The sequence below is a fragment of the Lipotes vexillifer genome, unplaced genomic scaffold (genome assembly GCF_000442215.2).
Source record: "Lipotes vexillifer unplaced genomic scaffold, Lipotes_vexillifer_v1.1 scaffold1403, whole genome shotgun sequence".
NCBI lineage: Eukaryota > Metazoa > Chordata > Mammalia > Artiodactyla > Lipotidae > Lipotes > Lipotes vexillifer.
In genome coordinates, this window is record NW_006775845.1 from 21,431 (window position 1) to 40,944 (window position 19,514).

A 19,514-nucleotide genomic window follows, 5' to 3' on the forward strand; every position below is an offset into this window, starting at 1 on the left:
ATGAGCAATGGACCAGGGTGAGGTGATGTCTGGATTCCAATCCTCAATGGACCACATCAAGCAAGTCCCTCACAGTGTTGTTCCCAGCATCAAATGAGATAATGGATTTTAAAAAGTGCTCAATGAACTCTAAAGGTTTCAAAAATGTTAGGTGATGCTTTTTCTGGAAGAAGTATATTTTGGAGAGTTTGAACAAAGAGAAGGAATAATAGTAATAAAAACTAACATTTATTGCATTCTTACTATGTGCCTGGCAATATAACTGCCTTACATGTCTTAATTTATATAATTCCCCACATTTTCACAAAGTAGATATTGTTATTATCCCCATTTTGCAGATGAAAACTAAAGTACTGAAAGGTTAAATAACTTATCAAAGGTCACTCAGTAACTAGCATCATTGGGATTCAAAGCCAGGTAATGCCCCATTCCACTCCTAAAAAGAAAGCATTTTGTTAGATGAGAAAAGGATTCAACCCTGCCATGTGTGTACACAGAAAAGGGAAAAGGAAAGGGATTTCTTTCCAGTTTTACTGAGATGTAATTGACATATAACACTGTATTAGTTTAAGGTATACACCATATTCTAGAGAAAATAAGAACATTTCCATGAGTTGAACCAGTCAGATTAGGCTTATGTGCATCCACATAACACTTCTGGCAATCTGTCCCCAATATACAGTCATAATGCTACCTCCCAAAAAACCAACAATGAGGTAACTACCAAAGCTAAGCTGCAAACACTGGGGCCTTATTAACACTTGTGTCCCCAAGAGCAACATAACTGCTGAACACATGATAAATGCCATAGTCAACCCACAGTCAGTAAGGACCTGCTATCTGCCTGATCACCAGGTTTTCAGAATCTGAAACACATTTTAGGAAATAATTATAACAATTAATGAAAGCAGGTATGAAGTTCTGTTAATTTTTTATTCTTTATTGAGCAAGTGGAATGAGATAACATAAAGAAAAACTCCATACTCTATCTGCACAAAGCAGAGGAGGCTAAAGTACTGAAGGGATGCTTATACTGAATTATAAAGGCACACAGGTAGACACGGTGATAGATCAGATAAGACACAGCAAATACACTAAGATGCAACATCTCTTCACTAAAAATTTCATTTGGTCTCAATCAGCAATCTAGGTTCATACACATAAGTAATCACACATTTGCTACTGACGGGTTCCTCATCTTTGCTTTCTATTTTTTCATTTACTTGTATCTTCTTCAGTTTCTGTCATCAGTGTCTTAAAGTTTTTAGTGTACAGATCTGTCATCTCCTTGGTTACATTTATTCGTTAGTATTTTATTCTTTTTTATACAATTGTAAATGCATTTTTTGGGTAATTTTTTTCTGATAGTTCACCATTAGTATATAGAAATGCAACTGCTTTTTGCATATTGATTTTATATCCTGCAACTTTACTGAACGTATTGATTAGTTCTAACAGTTTTTTGGTAAAGTCTTTATGGTTTTCTATATATAATATCATGTTTCTGCAAATAGGGACAATTTTACTTATTCTTTTCTGATTTGGATGCCTTTTATTTCTTTTTCTTGCTTAACTGCTCAGGCTAGGATTTCTAGACCTGTGTTGAATAAGAGTGCTGAGAGTGAGCACCCCTGTCTCGTTCCTGATCTTAGAGGAAAAACTTTTAGCTTTTTACCATTGAATATGATGTTAGCTGTGGGCTTCTATATATTCCTTCTATACCCAGTTTGTCAAGAGGTTTTTTTTAATTGGAGTATAGTTGCTTTACAATGTTGTGTTAGTTTCTGCTGTACAAGGAAGTGAATCAGCTATATGTATACATATATCCCCTCCCTCTTGGACCTCCCTCCCACTCCTCCCCCATCCCACCCATCTACATCATCACAGAGCACTGAGCTGAGCTCCCTGTGCTATACAGCAGGTTCCCACTAGCTATCTTTTTTACACATGGTAGTGTATATATGTCAATCCTAATCTCTCAATTCATCCCACATGAATGAATGCTGAAATTTGTCAAAGGATTTTTCTGCATCTATTGAGATGATCATATTTTTTTTTAATCCCTCATTTTGCTAATGTGGTATATCACATTGATAGATTTGCAGATGTTGAACCATCTTTGCCTTCCTGGAGTAAATCCCAATTGATCATGAAGTACGATTCTTTCAAAGTACTGTTAAATTAGGTTTGCTAATATTTTGTTGAGAATTTTTGCATCTATGTTCATCAGAGATCTTGGCCTATAATTTTCCTTTTCTTGTAGTGTCCTTGTCTTGTTTTGCTATCATGGTATTGCTGGCCTCATGAGTTTGGAAATGTTTCCTCATCTTCTCTTTTCTGGAAGAGTTTGAGAAGGATTGTTTTCTTTTTTAAATGTACCTCTTTGGCTTATTCTTTTTTAAAAAATTTATTTATTTAATTAATTTATTTTTGGCTGTGTTGGGTCTTCATTGCTGCATGTGGGCTTTCTCTAGTTGCGTCCAGCAGGGGTTACTCTTCGTTGAGGTGCGCAGGCTTCTCATTGTGGTGGCTTCTCTTGTTGAGGAGCACGGGCTCTAGGCACACAGGCTTCAGTAGTTGTGGCTCATGGGCTCTAGAGCGCAGGCTCAGTAGTTGTGGAGCACAGGCTTAGTTGCTCCGCGGCATGTGGGATCTTCCTGGATCAGGGATCGAATCCACGTCCCCTGCATTGGCAGGCGGATTCTTAACCACTGCACCACCAGGGAAGCTCCAGAAGGATTAGTTTTAATTCTGCTTTAAATGTTTGATAGAATGCACCAGTGAAGCCATCTGGTCCTGGACATTTCTTCATTGGGAGGTTTTTGATTACCGATTCAATCTCCTTACTCATAACTGGTCTGTTCAGCTTTTCTATTTCTTCATGATTCGATCTTGGTAGGTTTTACATTTCTAGGAACGTATCCAATTCTTCCAATTTGTTAGTATAATTGTTCATGGTAGTTAGTCTCTTATGATCCTTTGTCTTATTGTAGTTAGTCCCTTATGATCCTCTGCGGTATCAGTTGTAATGTCTCCTCTTTAATTCCTAATTTTATTTGAGTCCCCTTGTTTTTTTCTTGGAAAGTCTAACTAAGGATTTGTCCATTTTATTTAAGAAAAAACAACTCTTAGTTTTTTTTGTTTGTTTGTTTGGCTGCGTCTTAGTTGTGGCACGTGGTGTCTTCACTGGAGGCGTGTGGGATTTTCGTTGTGGCACGAACTCTTTGTCGTGGCATGCGGGCTTCTCTCTAGTTGTGGTGTGCAGGATTTTCTCTCTCTGGTTGTGGCGTACGGGATCCAGGGTGCATGGGCTCTATAGTTTGCGGCATGCAGGCTCTCTCATTGAGGTACACGAGCTCAGTAGTTGTGGCGCACGGGCTTAGCTGCCCCACAGCATGTGGGATCTTAGTTCTCTGACCAGGGATCAAAACCGCATCCCCTGCATTGTAAGGCGGATTCTTTACCACAAGGGAAGCCCCAACAACTCTTAGTTTTATTGATCTTTTCTATTGTCTTTTTAGTCTCTATTTATTTCCACTCTGATTTTTGTTATTTCCTTTCTTCTACTAATGTTGGGCTTAGTTTGTTCATCTTTTCCTAGATCCTGGAGATATAAAGTTAGGTTGTTTATTTCAGCTATTTCTTTTTTATAATGTAGGCACTTAAAGTTGTGAACTTCCCTCTTAGAACTGCTTTTTCTGCATGCCATTTGTTTTGCTATGTTGTATTTCTATTTTCATTTGTCTCAAGATATTTTTTGACCTCTCTTTTGATTTCTTCTTTGGCCCATTGGTTGTTCAGGAACATGTTGTTTAAACTCCATATATTTGTCAATTTTCCAGTTTTCTTCTTATAACTGATTCTAGTTTCATATCATTGTGGTCAGAAAAGATGCTTGATATGACTTCAGTCTTTTTAAATTTATGAAGACTTGTTTTGTGTCCTAACATATGATCTTCCTGGAGAATGTTCCATGTGCACTTGAAAAGAATGTACTTTCTTTTGCTTTTGGATGGAATGTACTGAAAACCTTAATTCCATCTGTTCTAACATGTAGGTTAAGTCCAGTGTTTCCTTATTGGTTTTCTGTCTGGAAGATCTATCTGCTGTTGAAGTCCCCTACTATTATTGTATTACTATCTATTTCTCCCTTTAGGTATATTAATATTTGGGAAAAAAAAAGATTTATTGACTAAACAATGATAGCTGTAGAAAATGAGAGAGAAAACATAGAACACGTAAGTTTTTTGTGGCAAGCCAGTATATAGACAAGAAATAGGGAAAAGCCTTGAGGATTTTTGGGAAATGAGATCTGTACTTCATTTGACCAACTTGGAAAATTAACCAACAAATACTTAGTGATTATTTTTATGACTCAAGTCAGACAAGCTTTATATTTAATTCCATTTATTTACCTAAACAACTTAACCTGTAAGCCAGGGGTCCCCAACCGGTACCGGTCTGTGGCCTGTTAGGAACTGGGCTGCACAGCAGGTGAGTGGCGGATGAGCAAGCGAAGCTTCATCTGTATTTACAGCCACCCCCCATCGCTCGCATTACCACCTGAGCTCCGCCTCCTGTCAGATCAGCAGCTGCATTAGATTCTCATAGGAGTGTGAGCCCTACTGTGAACTGTGCATGTGAGGGGTCTAGGTTGAGCAATCCTTATGAGAATCTAATGCCTGATGATCTGAAGTGGAGCTGAGGCGGTGATGCTAGTGCTGGGGAGTGGCTGCAAATGCAGATTATCATTAGCAGATAGGTTTGACTAAACAGAGACCATAATAAATCAATTGCTTGAAGACATATCAAAACCCTAGCAGTGAATGGCAAGTGAAAACAAGCTCAGGGTTCCCACTGATTCTGCATTATGGTGAGTTGTATAATTATTTCATTATATATTACAATGTAATAATAATAGAAACAGAAATAATAGAAATAAAGTACACAATAAATGTAATGCACTTGAATCATCCCCAAACCATCCCCCCTCCCCAGTCTGCAGAAGAACTGTCTTCCACGAAACTGGGCCAAAAAGGTTGGGGACCACTGCTGCAAGCCTTAGAGACTCACCTGTAAAATGGAAATAGTAATTCATTTCATTTTTCCCCTTGATAAAACGAGGTAACAATCAAAAATGTTAGGTAAAACACTTACTGCAGATATATCTTGTTGCAGAGCACAAGCTCTAAACTAGTAGTCAGTCTCTTTTCTCTCGGTATAATTGTCTTAATCATTAAAACGAATTGTTAAGCTTTATTTACACTGATCCCATTTTTTTCCCCCAGCAATGTGGAGTGGCCTCTTCACTCACTTAACAGAATCTTGGAATAACTTTAAGGGCTTAGATCCAAATTATACAACATGGATGGATGTCATGGAGAAGCATGGCTACCGAACACAAAAATTTGGAAAACTGGACTATGTTTCAGGACATCACTCCATCAGGTAAAAAATAAAATAAAAATGATTCTAACAGGCAGCCCACTGCTATAATACATACATGTACCCTTTTTGACTTCTTTTATTTCTCCACAAAGGTGAATGTAAATCTCTTAATCCCTAGATTGTGTTAATTTGGCTAAATCTTTAGCTTTCTTTAATCTTCTTAAAATATTGAAATTATATGCTAGTAATTTTGTTTTTCTTAAACATTAAAGGTCTATAAAATTCTTTAGTCCATGATTTATTTTGATTTAGTTATACAATGGCTACTTTATTACTCACCTTACAGTTTGTTCTAAAGACCATAATCTCCTTGCTACTTGCTTTTTTCAGTTCTCCCCAACTTTATTCTATTGTAACTTTTTTTTCTTTCATTTTACTCAGTCCTCAAAAATTAGGCAACTAAGCATAGGGGATAAGAGTAGAGATCTAGAATCAGATTGCCTACTTTTGAATACTAGTTTCTCTGTTTACTACTAACTTGTAGTATAATCTTGGGAATATTATCTAAGCTAACTGAAGTTTAATTTCTTTGTTGTGAGCATTAAATGAAATAATATGTGCTAATTTCACAAAGTTTCACCAGTTTCTCTTTAAAATCCTTCTACTTTTTTGGAAAGTAAGGTTAATCCAAAGTAAGATACAACTATTCATATTATCCTATTTGAAATTGTTTTCTTTCTTTGTTTTCTCAGTCAGTCCAATAATGAAAAGAATCTAAGGTTGAATGCCTTGTATCGCATATCACTATCACTCTCTGTGTGAGGTGGTTAAAATATGATCTAAGTTTTATTCCTCAGTGGGATAATAATTCTTGGCGGGCACAGACCCTGTTTCTCTTTCTCACTACTTTATTCCCACTGCCAACGTAGTGCCTGTACATTGTAGGTACACAATTAAATATTTGTTTAATGAATGAATGAATGGAATAAAAAGTTATAACTTATTATTTGATAAACATTGATATTCTATCTCACCTGGGTTAAAAGGAAAAGAGCCACTTAAACGTTGACATTTGGGAAATCAAAGATGGTTTTCAGTATAATAATTGCTGTAGCATATTTTCACTTTACTTACTGTCTCACCTGAGCTTAGGAAGCTTAAATAAGCTATCAAGACTATTTGTATTAGTGCTATAGGTACCCACATAGTCATTTGACTGACAGATAGGTCAAGGCTGCTGTTAATAGCATGTCTGCAAAGGTTATATGAATTACAGCACGTTATCTTTCAGATTTTTCTGTGCAAGTTTAAAGATGGGTCTCAGAAAAAAAAAAAGGTCTCTCAATATCAAATAGATGCATTCAATGTTTTTGATAGACTGACTCTCAAAACACGTTTTTATAACTTTGAGCTACCTTTACCACTGAAATTAGCCATTTTTGAACCTGTTTATATTTTCAGCCAGAATTACAAGTCCCTTTAGTTTACTACTATAATTCTCCATCTGTATTTTTTTCAACATCAAATGATGCTTTCTGCTTTTACCAGTTTAAGGACACTAGTCCAGCTGTGTGTCCCTTACCATATATACTATACTACACCAGACTGGGAACTTTAAGGGCTACACGCTTGTTTCTTCCAGGCAACTGTTAAACAAGTGCTGGTGGTACTACTCATTAAGATGCCACTTACCGGCTTCCCTGGTGGTGCAGTGGTTAAGAATCCACCTGCCAATGCAGGGGACATGGGTTCAAGCCCTGATCCGGGAAGATCCCACATGCTGCGGAGCAACTAAGCCTGTGAGCCACAACTACTGAGCCCACGTGCCGCATCTACTGAAGCCTGTGCGCTCTAGAGCCTGTGCTCCACAACAAGAGAAGCCACTGCAATAAGCTTGCGCACCACAACGAAGAGTAGCCCCCACTCTCTGCAACTAGAGAAAGCCCACGCACAGCAACAAAGACCCAGCACAGCCAAAAATAATGAATAAAAAATAAATTTATTTTTTTTAAATGCCACTTACTAACAACTATAAGACCAGGGCAAGTTATTTATCTACTCAGGATCCCAATTTCATCAAATGAGCTTACTCTAGATGACTCTAAAGATTCTTCCTTTCTGAAGTTCTGTGACTCCAGTGGAGTACAGTTATGTGGTTTATAAAGTCCTGATATTCATCTGCCCCCTCACATTATAGGTATTGTGCTCATAATAGGTCTGATTAGGTTCAGATTTTCTGTATCTTCTTAGCAATTGAAAGGAAACGTGTACTTAATCCATATGGTGTTTCGATCATTTTCCCTATTGGGTAAAACTTTTGTCATCATATCTCCAATATCTCAAACAGTGGTTCTCTATCAAGGGCAATTTTGACCCCCACAAGACTTTTGACAGTGTCTGGAGACATTTTTGGTTGACACCACAGGGGGAATACTGCTGCCATCTAGACGGTAGAGGCCAGGGTTGCTGCTAAACAATCCACAATGCACAGGACAGCACCCCCTTCCCCAGACAAAGAATTATCAAGCTGAAAATGTCAATAATGCAGAGGTTGAGACACCATGATCTCAAGCTAAAAACTTTGTACTCATCAGCATGGCCTTAGGACTGTCACACTGAAAGTCATTGCCGACATTTTGAATCTTAAGTTTATTCTCCCATACTCTAAGGGATCAGATCCACTTAACACTAGTATGTCAATTTTTTTAGAATCAACAAAATCAAAGAAAATGTTTATTTGGAAGTGTTTAGAATTAGGAGGTTATTGTTTTTGTTTTTGTTTTTTTTTGCAGTACGCGGGCCTCTCACTGTTGTGGGGCCTCTCACTGTTGTGGGGCCTCTCACTGTTGTGGAGCCTCTCCCGTTGCGGAGCACAGGCTCCGGATGCGCAGGCTCAGCGGCCATGGCTCACGGGCCCAGCCGCTCCGCGGCACGTGGGATCTTCCCGGACCGGGGCACGAACCCGTGTCCCCTGCATCGGCAGGCGGACTCTCAACCACTGCGCCACCAGGGAAGCCCTATTGATTTTTTATAGACATTTAAAAAACTAGATTTCTAAGGTCAGGACATTAAAGAAGATAAACATTAAGTAACATTCCTTAAAATACTAAGATGATCCTTAGTAAGGTGATCCTTAGTAAGATTATCCTTACTAAAGTTACAAAGGTAAATCATATGTATGGAACACCGATTCAGAAAATACATATTGAGCCACCTACAGTGTACCAAACACTATTTTTAGATGATGGGAACACAGTAGTGATCAAAACACAAAAATCTCTAGCCTCATGGAACTTATATTCTAATGACATCAGGAGTGAATTTAAGCAAGCTGCTGTCTTATCTTGCCTAGCTAAAAGTTTAAAACCTAAAATCAAAGCCCCCGTCATTTCATCTTACTACTATTATAGTCATAAATGTTCTCAATTCATGTAGCTTAATGTTTTTCTGAAGCCCCGTCACAATAGGCAATATTTAATCCTCTGAAAGAAATGAAAAATAAAAGCCTACTTCCAAAATTAGAGAATTGCTGTGGCAAACTCTTAGGCTTGAGCTTCTTGGCAAGCAGCAAAGGGCAGCAAATCATGGGCTGCTCTTTTTTGTTGTTGTTGTTTTTGCGGTACGCGGGCCTCTCACTGTTGTGGCCTCTCCCGTTGCGGAGCGCAGGCTCAGCGGCCATGGCTCACGGGCCCAGCCGCTCCGCGGCACGTGGGATCTTCCCGGACCGGGGCACGAACCCGTGTCCCCTGCATCGGCAGGCGGGCTCTCAACCACTGCGCCACCAGGGAAGCCCCCACGGGGTGCTCTTACCACACTTCTTGTCCCCTTGGCCTCCAGACCAGAAGCGCGGGCTTCCTAACTAGAACCAAAGTGACCAAGAGGGAGCAACAGAACTAGAAGAGCAACCGTGGAGTCCCTTTCAATTCTGCAGCCTAATGAATAAGTCTGTGTTTATCTCATCCGTATCTACTATTATTTTATAATCTAAGACCATGCGTGCCTTTGGATCAGTTTTCTCCATACTAAGGAGGAGTTTATTTTATTCTTTTCCTTATAATGGAGAAAGACATCCATTCCACTGGTCATTTTAGAAGCTTTTTTAGAACCCCACACATACATACCTTATTATTTTTAATGAAGTTCAGTATCTAAAACAGCTTGCATTATTCTGAGTGCATTCTCAGAATGACTTCTGATAGTGAAAAAGCCTGCTGTTGTTTTTGTTTTATTATTCCAGAACCCTTGTTTCTGATGATTAGCAAATTTTTGGCTGAAGCAGCCGCTGGGGCCACCTTCAGAATGCTGTCTACCATAACTCCTACATCAATTTCTTGAAACATCAGTGATAGCTCTGAGTCTACATTCTCATTACAATTCTTGGACTTTTTTCTATTCAGTTACTAAAGTTTAAGGTACTATGTTTAGCTGCCCATAATGAAGTGTATCTCCTCCTCTTGCCCGTGCTAGCCATTCATGGAAGTTTATTCAAATCTATTTTGAGAAGAGCCTAAAGATATCTAATAATGTGGAGATTTCACTTTTTGATTTAATTTAACATTAGCATTAGCCAGATGTGACCTAGCTAAAGTGACTTACGGTTTAAAAGAGGAGGTTTAAAAAAAAGTCTAGAAAAATTACAGTATAGGGAAAAATGTAGTGAGTTCTGTTTAAAGGAGAAAGCAAACACATAGAGATTTTTTTTCAAGGGGTGGGAGAAAAGGCTGTAAAGTACTATATTTTATCTATTTTAAGGTGCACATTTTTTTTTCACTATTTAACATCTCTGAAATTGTAATGCCTCTTAAAATTGCTGATCACAAAATTGTTATAGTCTTCTTGGCAATGTTTTTTCTTAATAGTGTATATTTTTCAAAAAAGTACATTTTTCATTAATAGCATTTTAGATTTGATAAACTCTTTACTTGCAAAAAGAATCTTCAAACTGAAATTCCTGTAATGTATGTTTTAGTCTGAGATCATTTATAGCCTCATTTGACTAAAATGTTTTTTCCTCAGAATTCTCATTGTTATACCCAGTACTTTCTTTTTTGTATACGAAATCTATTAGAGTCCAGTCTTTTCAAGCTCTGAAAGTATGCCTTTGTAAGTCCAAATCCCTCCCTTGACACCTCTTACAGACTCTTGAAAGTACCTTTTACACTAGAGAAAATGTCAATCCTATTTTGTGATAGTATTGTAAAGTTACTTGTAGGTATCAAGCATCAGAAGAAGTGGAGGATTATGACAGCAAAACTGTCTCAGAATATCTACACAAAGTTGCTGGATCCCCCAAAGTTTAGCACCTATTTCTATTTTTAGCTTGACTGTTGTTTCTATGAATTGTTTGTTTTTTTTTTTAGCAGTTTTGGATCTATTTTCTGGTAGATGCAAAGATAAAGATACTGATCCACATAAAAGCATAAAACTATGAACTTTTTTGCCTTTTTTGAATGAGAGATAGTTTTGTGCCGACACTGTACCATACCTTTAACCAAAATGACAAGATTTCTAAGGTAGTATTAGTGTTAGAAACTACCCACTAAGATCCTGGGTTACTGGGTTACACTCTACTGAGTCCTGAGCAAGGAATGAAAAACACCTTAGATAACTCATAGAGTCAACAAGGCTGGAGACCTAGATTCAGAAAACAGGAATGGAGTAAGGCTCCAGGTCTGAGAGCACACCAAAGTTATGCCAATAGAAACAGGCTGGCCAGGACATTGCTGCTAGTGGCACTGCTGCCTCATTCATCTCCAGATGATCCTATGTCTTTGTGTCACTCCCTCAAGATTCAGAATCCCAGGACCTAAGTATCAAATGGGCAAGCCTAGGTCACTAGCCTACTCCCCAGCTGTCTGAGGTCATAGGGAGAGGGCTTAACACTCATCCTTCAGCTTCTGTAGTGAGCGATGGCATTTCCCCTCTCATTAAAACCCACACAAAAGGGCTTCCCTGGTGGTGCAGTGTTTGAGAGTCCGCCTGCCGATGCAGGGGACACGGGTTTGTGCCCCGGTCCGGGAAGATCCCACATGCCGTGGAGCAGCTAGGTCAGTGAGCCATGGCCGTTAAGCCTGCACATCCAGAGCCTGTGCTCCGCAACGGGAGAGGCCACAACAGTGAGAGGCCCGCGTACCACAAAAACAAACAAACAAAAAACCCACACAAAGCATTGCAGCACTATTTACAATAGCCAGGACATGGAACCAACCTAAATGTCCTCAACAGATGAATGGATAAGGAATATCTGGCACATATATACAATGGAATATTACTCAGCCATAAAAAGAAACGAAATTGAGTTATTTGTAGTGAGGTGGATGGACCTAGAGTCTGTCATACAGAGTGAAGTAAGTCAGAAAGAGAAAACCAAATACCGTATGCTAACACATATAAATGGAATCTAAAAAAAAAAAAAGTACTGATGAACCTAGTTGCAGAGCAGGAATAAAGAGGTAAGACATAGAGAATGGACTTGAGGATGTGGGGTGGGAGGGTGAAGCTGGGGCAAAGTGAGAGTAGCATTAACATATATACACTACTGAATGTAAAATAGTTGGCTGGTGGGAAGTAGCAGCATAGCACAAGGAGATCCACTCAGAGCTTTGAGATGACCTAGTGGGGTGGCACAGGAAGGATGGGAGGGAGGCTCAAGAGGGAGGGGAGATGGGGACATGTGTATGCATATGGCTGTTTCACTTTGGTGTGCAACAGAAACTAACACAGTATTGTGAAGCAATTATACTCCAATAAAGATTAAAAAAATTAAAAGGCACAAAGGGAAATTCCGCCTCCTCTCCCCGCTCCCCCCACCAAGGGCAAGTGGTTTGGAAAACATGTCATATCCACGACTTGGCTGTCTTAGTTGCACCATGTCCAGTAACTCACTGAGCTAACTTGCCAAGTTTTAGTTACCTAAGAGATTTTAAATAATTCACACATGTCATTCATACCCCCATTACCATGAAAGTTAACCAGTTTAAATGAATTTCTTTGATCAAAGTGACCTAGAGAATAATGATATCTATCATTATTAGGCTCTTACTACCTACTAGGCACTGCATTAGGTTTAAGGTAAAATATTTCCAAAAAGTCACTATGTATCTTCGTAGGCTTGGTAGAGTCATATATTCAGAAACATACATTGAACACTTAATATCTATTAGTAGGTAAAGGAACAATTTGCAGATTTATCAAAAGATTAATTATGCAGTGAAAAGGAATTTGGATTATCCGTCTAAGAACAGAGGCTGTACTTATACTAATCTCAGGAGATGGAACTGGGAATAATTCTGATTCTTTTTTTAACTTTTTAAAATTATTTTATTTATTGTTGGCTGTGTTGGGTCTTTGTTGCTGTGCGCGGGCTTTCTGTAATTGCAGCGAGCGGGGGCTACTCTTTGTTGCGGTGCACGGGCCTCTCACTGTGGTGGCTTCTCTTGTTGCGGAGCACGGGCTCTAGGCGCACGGGCTTCAGTAGTTGTGGCTCGAGGGCTCTAGAGCGCAGGCTCAGTAGTTGTGGCTTGCGAGCCTAGATGCTCTGCGGCATGTGGGATCTTCCCGGACCAGGGTTCAAACCCATGTCCCCTGCATTGGCAGGTGGATTCCCAACCACTGCCCCAGCAGGGAAGCCCAATAATTCTGATTCTAATACAACTCTAAGGACCTCAGTTGCAGGAGTTAGGAGAACTTTATCCTGGTTCTCTGTCATTAACATAATTTATGAGTTGTTTGTCTCCTCTCTGGGTCTTTTCTCAGCTACATCATTTCCAACTAGAACTTTGACCTGCATGATGCTTTTTGACTCAAACTCCATCTCCTTTTAGTGACATTCTCTACTTTATAGCTGCATTCTAGGTAATTGCCAGTTACCTGTTTTTCCTTTCCAAATTCAAATTCTGTAAACAAGGATGATAGGCCCAACACATATTTCATCCCAGACTCCATCATAATCACTGACCAGGTTAAGGACCCAAGGATATGGTCCTTAGGTTGGGTGTGCACCCCCGGCCAGTGGACAGGATAGGAGAAGAGTTAAATCCTACACAGTGTGGTCATCTGGGTCACCTCTTTGGCAAGGGCTACGGACATGGTAACATATTCAGTGCAGTGACTATTTGGTTAATTACTAATGAAAGATTTACTGGGGGATAATCCACCCACTTTATCTTTCAGATATAATGACATTTTGTCCAGGTTGTATTTTCTGTATAATACTGAAAAGCAAAAGCTTACAAAAAATTTTAAATGTTAGAGTTGCTTAAGTTGATATATTAAATTACTTTAAAAGTGTAAGAAGAATCTTCCCCTTATGTGATGTAAAAGAAGTCAATGTGATCTAAACCATTAGAGCTATAATCATAACCAAACTATTTCATCACAATTGCTTTTTCCACAAGGTAGCAAATGGGCCTTTATTTTTCAAAGTATAGTAGTAGGAGTTTATGCCTGAGTGCATATGAGGAGGTAGTATCATTTTGGTAGCTAAGGGAGTCACCTCAGGTTCAGCCTAGCACAATGCCTTGTACATGGTAGACATTCAATAACTCTCTTGAATTAAATCAAAAAGCCTGCCTTTATTTAAAACCAAACTGCAGCAAATACTCTGTTAAGGGCTACAGTCACTGTCACCTAGAACTCGAAGTTTTAAATATTGATGTTCCAACAGTGATGAATTCACTAGCAGGCTAGGAAATGGCTAAATGGGAGTTCATAACCTGAAGTCCATGAAACCCCTGAGTACCCCCACGCACACTCATGCAAAACAAACCTTTTGTTTGAAATGTATTTACTATTATATAATTTTATAATATATAATTGCATATATTTACAATAAATATATAATAAAATATAAGACACAGAATGAATAACTATTGTTATTCATTCAATGAAAACAGACTTTTTGTGAGTGATCATATATGTAAAGATAGATGACAGCCTTGTGAGTCCCTCAAAAACAGTGTGTTTCTCAGCTTTGAGAAAAGAACATTTTAATGGGAATGAATATGGATTCCATTTTCTCTTACCAAATTTATCAGGCCGATAATGAAATTTGCAAGGGCATGATTCAGAACTGTAATTTTTCCATGCAAGAGACTTATTTGAGACACATTAGCTGTTAAAGTCCCATCGAGAACAATGATTCTTTGTGTGAAAGGGATCCATTTGCACATAACTCTTAAAGTCTGAGATAGTTGAATTATTTAGTAATCTTAGGAAGCTGAAGGTTTAAGTCGAGGCTCCTAATTCATTTTGAAAGAAAACTGTTATGTTCTCATCAATTTTAATGTATGATACTTTTTCAAATGTTATTGTCCCTATGTAAATTCACCTGGTGCTACCTGTGAGCTGATTGTCTCCAATACTGCAGCAGTGGAGTTTGGCACATTGGCACAGAAAACCCACAAAGCAATGGCTTAGATACAAATTTATGCAATAATTAGTTGCTAATATGTTAGTTTTACATGCCATTTATATTAGGAGGAGATTTTGCTTTTAAAAAGAATAAAATTGCTGATTGCTGGATAGTGCATTTAGCCATCACCTTGTTTTCTGGAATCGATCCAAGGTAGAATAGTTCTCCTATTCATGAGCTACTGTGGAAGCTATTTTAATGATCTTCTCTAAAAATTGAGGCTTTTTTGCATAAAAATTCTTACACTGTTATGTGGAGTGGTGCATCTCAAAATGTAACATGCATGCAGATCACCTGGGCATCTTATTAAGTGCCCTTTCCAGTTCAGTGGGTCTGGGATGGGGCTCTAGATTCTGCATATTTAACAAGCTCTCAGGTGATGCTGATGCTGCTTGAAATAGCAAAGATATAAGGAACTGGACCTCAGAGAGAGGTAAGACAAGGTATAGCCAATTGTAAATGCCTTTATCAGAAACATGTGGTTACTTTTGTGTCCCTTTGAGAAGAGAAGCCTCTCTTACATTTCTACAAAGAGGTAAAGTAAGCCTTGGACCACTTAGGAGGGGCACTTAGTATATATGCACAAAATGACACATTGAAGCCTAAGTTTATAGAGAACAATTTCCTTTGAGATAGGTGTACTCCACATCCAAACTCCCACCTGAGGCTTCGTTACAGTGGTCTCTGCCACTGTACACTCATGAGAGCATGAGAGTGAAAAAGTCAAAAAATGATGTCTTACTATCTTTATGACAATAGTTTTGACCTTGTGGACCTCCTGAAAGCCTCTCGGGTACCTCCCAGAGATCCCTGAGCCACACTTTGAGAAATGCTGGCATATAGGAAACTATACAGTGTATGTTTGTGTCTATTTGCAAGTAACAGGGTAAATTTATAATGAGAGGAGCCAATGAATCAAAGTATCTAAACCACAGGTAGTTTTGGTTCCTCCCCATTAATACCAGCCCTTGTTTATTGTCCTGATTGAAACCATACTCTTAATATTTCAGACAAAGTACATAGAGATGGAATGGAAAGAAATTTATTCAAAATACCCCTGTGACCAACTAATTAGAAAGGTTATATTTGGAGGAGGTTATATAGCAAGTAATGGTGGGTAGAGGGTAGGGGGAGACAACACCGAACAGTAATACAAAGTAGGTCTAAGCACATGGTCAAAAGATAATGTTTCCTGGTGCAACAGTTTGACCTGGTTGAAAAGGGATGGAGGGCTTCCCTGGTGGCACAGTGGTTGAGAGTCCGCCTGCCGATGCAGGGGACGCGGGTTCATGCCCCGGTCCGGGAAGATCCCACATGCCGCGGAGCGGCTGGGCCCGTGAGCCATGGCCGCTGAGCCTGCGCGTCCGGAGCCTGTGCTCCGCAACGGAGAGGCCACAACAGTGAGAGGCCCGCGTACCGCAAAAAAAAAAAAAAGAAAGAAAAAAAAGGGATGGAGACATTGGTTGTTTAGTAGAGAGAATTATAATTTTATGTTATCTTTCTGTCACAGTAATTGTCATCGACTATGAGGTTGCATATTCACATTCTCTTTCCCTATTTTCCTCATTAGTGTTACTGGCCAGGAGAAATTTGGGCTGGGAAAAGGGACTTTGAGCTGAGAATTGCAGCTCCTGGAGCACCTACTGCTTATACTACATACACTTAACAATGGCCCAGGAGGATTGGGTTGGCCCAGGGAGTAGTGAGAGTAGAAGAGAGAATCATCATTGATTATAACTATTAATATATATTGAATATCTAAAAAGTGCTAAATGTTTTTAAGTTATAAAGAAGTAAATTTTATTTTACACTTAGGCACAATGCTTGAACATGGGTCAGCTAACCAAAGTATTACCCTCTTGATCATCTAGCTTACTCAAGATTCTTGGAATAGCCAGAAAGAGTTTAAAGGGAAAATTATGAGAGGCACCTTTACCTTCAACCATAATCCTGTCTCTGCTGCCCCGGTAATGCCGAAAACATTTGTTATACCCTACTTCACTACCAGCAATTATAGCAATCATGCCAAAAGCCCACACACTCAGGAATAGACAAAAGAAGATGCCACTAAGAAAGAAGGGTATATCACGTGTTATTTAGTGAGAGCGCAAAAGTGAAACTAAGTTTGAAATTAGCCATAATGGTAAGACCAGGCCAAAATTAAGTTGATTTGAGCCTTTTTATCCTTAAGGGAACCAACCTGGGCTAAAAGAAACTCAGAAACAAAGAATTAAAAAAAAAAAAAAGAAAGGAAAGGGGCATAACCTTGCCAGAAAGATTAAGTGAAATCACACTTACTCATTGCCGTGGCAAAAGATGGTAATCTGGGTTCAATATAGCCATCTTTCAAGGCAAGATCTTTCCTTGAGATGTTCTAGACTCACTCATGACTGCACTGTAAGGTGAACTGAGTAGTTTGGTTAGCACAGTCAGAACAATAGTCTATACCTGAGTTAATCCAAAGCCTGGTAAAGGCTCTGATCACCAATTAGGGTTTCTGCACCCAATTCCATTGTGTGGGGTGGTTTCCACACACAACCAACTCTCTGGACACCAAGTGGATTGTCCTACAGTTCAACTGAACTCCACAGGTTAAGGGCTCAGTCCTACAAGACTGCCCCACTTCAGACGCAAATCACAAGTCCAGGTTGTCACCTATGATTCTGACCGACCAGCTATAAAATCAGAGGGTCCCATGACCTCTTCCTTGGGTTCAATTAATTTGCTAGAGTGGCTCACAGAACTCAGTGAAACATTTCACTTACTAGACTACCAGTTTATTATAAAAGGCTATAACTCAGGAACAGCCAAATGGAAGAGATGCATGGGGAAAGGGCATGATGCTTCCCCATACCCTCACCTAAGGTGGTGCCACTCTCCCACCCCTCCCCAGTCCGCTCCTTTTCTGGGTTTTATAGAGGCTTCATTACGCAGCATGATTGATTAAATCACTGACCACTGGTGATTGAACTCAATTTCCATTCCCTCTCCAGCCTCCTCCTTCCCTGGGGATCAGTGGGACTAAAAGTTTCAGCCCTCTAATCTCTCCTTTGGTTCTGGCAACCCGCCCAAAAGTAACCTCATTAACGTAACAAAAGACACCTTTGTGTCTTTCACTTAGAAAATCTGAGGATTTCAGGAACTCTGGACCAGAATCAGGGAAGAAGACCAAATGTATATTTTTTATTATAAATCACAATATCACACCGGACAACTAGTTAGGTTGTATGACAAGCTTTCTTGTAATTTTCTTGCTTCCTGCAATAATTTCTCAGCCATATTTTCCCACGTAACACTTCTTTGTTGAAAAGAAAGCACTTTGGTTCCTAAACATCCTGTGTGAATCTCAGTAACCTATTTCTGCTTATCACAAAATCCTAGAGCTCTACCGCAAGTAGTGCTGCTGTGATAAACCCCTAGCATCTCACTCTGCAGTAGCTCCGATAATAGCCACATGTAGTTCTCTCATTCAGCAGTGACTTAAGCAAAATTTACATTGTTTGGTTGTATGATATATTTTACAAAACTTACGATTTTAGGATTTTCTATTTGCTAGATAGAATTAATTAAAATCTGTTAGATGCAATTCTGCTGAGATTCTAGTTTTCATTGTTTTTATCAAAATATATTGAATATCAACTATGAAAAATTATATTTTTATTATGGTTGCTTAAATTTATTTACCTGTCTTCAAAAGGCAGATAAAAGTTCTACTTAGTTCATCTATAAGCCATTAGTCATTTTGTGTGGTTTGAAACTTCCCTTACATGGAGTATTATGTTTTAATATAAAATAGTCTTTATTTTCACGTGGGTATCTGAATTTTTTAAGCTCTTTTCTTAATTGATAGGGCACTTCAGAGGTGTCTGCCTCAACCAAAACACAAAAACAAGCTTCTTAGAAATGTCCAAGAGTTCTTCCTAAACAATTATGCCAACTAAAAATACTTACATAATATGGGGATACATGTATATGTATAGCTGATTCACTTTGTTATACATCAGAAACTAACACAGCATTGGAAAGCAATTATACTCCAATAAAGATGTTAAAAAAATACATACATTATTGAGGAAAAAGTAGTGGTACTACTACATACTTATGAAGCAGTTAGATAAAATATTTAGAGAAATTTAATTGATCAAATCATTTAGCTTTTAAATTACCAGCTAAAGAAAATACATCTAGAAATTTGCATCACCATTAGCTTAGCTTAAATCATAGTCAAAATTGTTCTTATAATGAGAAAAGATATAGCTGAAAACAATGTAAAACCTGAGACTTCAGAAACACGTAAGGAGGTAAGATTTTTCTAAATATAAATACAGTGATAGGAGGAAATTATTGTAGCTTTTGGTTAGAAATACTCTCTCTCTTATTCTGACAGAAAAAAAGACAAAATGCTAAAAAAATTCAAAACAAATACTAGGAATTTGAAATATTTATTTTACTAAATATTTTATTACGAGAAAAAAGTAACCTTTGTAAATAATGTCTTAGTTTTAAAGAACACATAGGTGAATATTTGATTCTTGTTATTTTTTTTCTTGGTTTTTGAATTTGCAATGCTCAGTACCTTAATAAGATCTAGGATAGTCAGTCTGAACATTTACATGACTGAGTCTAAAAATTGTTTTCCATATTGCTCTCTTTTATTTATGCTTAGTCAGTTTTTAAAACTTTTTAAATACCTTACAGTATACCTGTCTTTTTG

General features: G+C 38.5%; 1 protein-coding gene across 1 annotated transcript in view; it reads left to right on the plus strand.

Moving 5' to 3' along the window:
* ARSK (arylsulfatase family member K) overlaps positions 1 to 19,514 on the plus strand; it is a 45,686-nt gene that overhangs the window by 8,697 nt on the left and 17,475 nt on the right. The window contains exon 3 of the mRNA XM_007450226.1: positions 5,289 to 5,448. Coding sequence (XP_007450288.1) covers positions 5,289 to 5,448 — 160 coding nt within the window. The remainder of the gene's footprint in view (positions 1 to 5,288; positions 5,449 to 19,514) is intronic.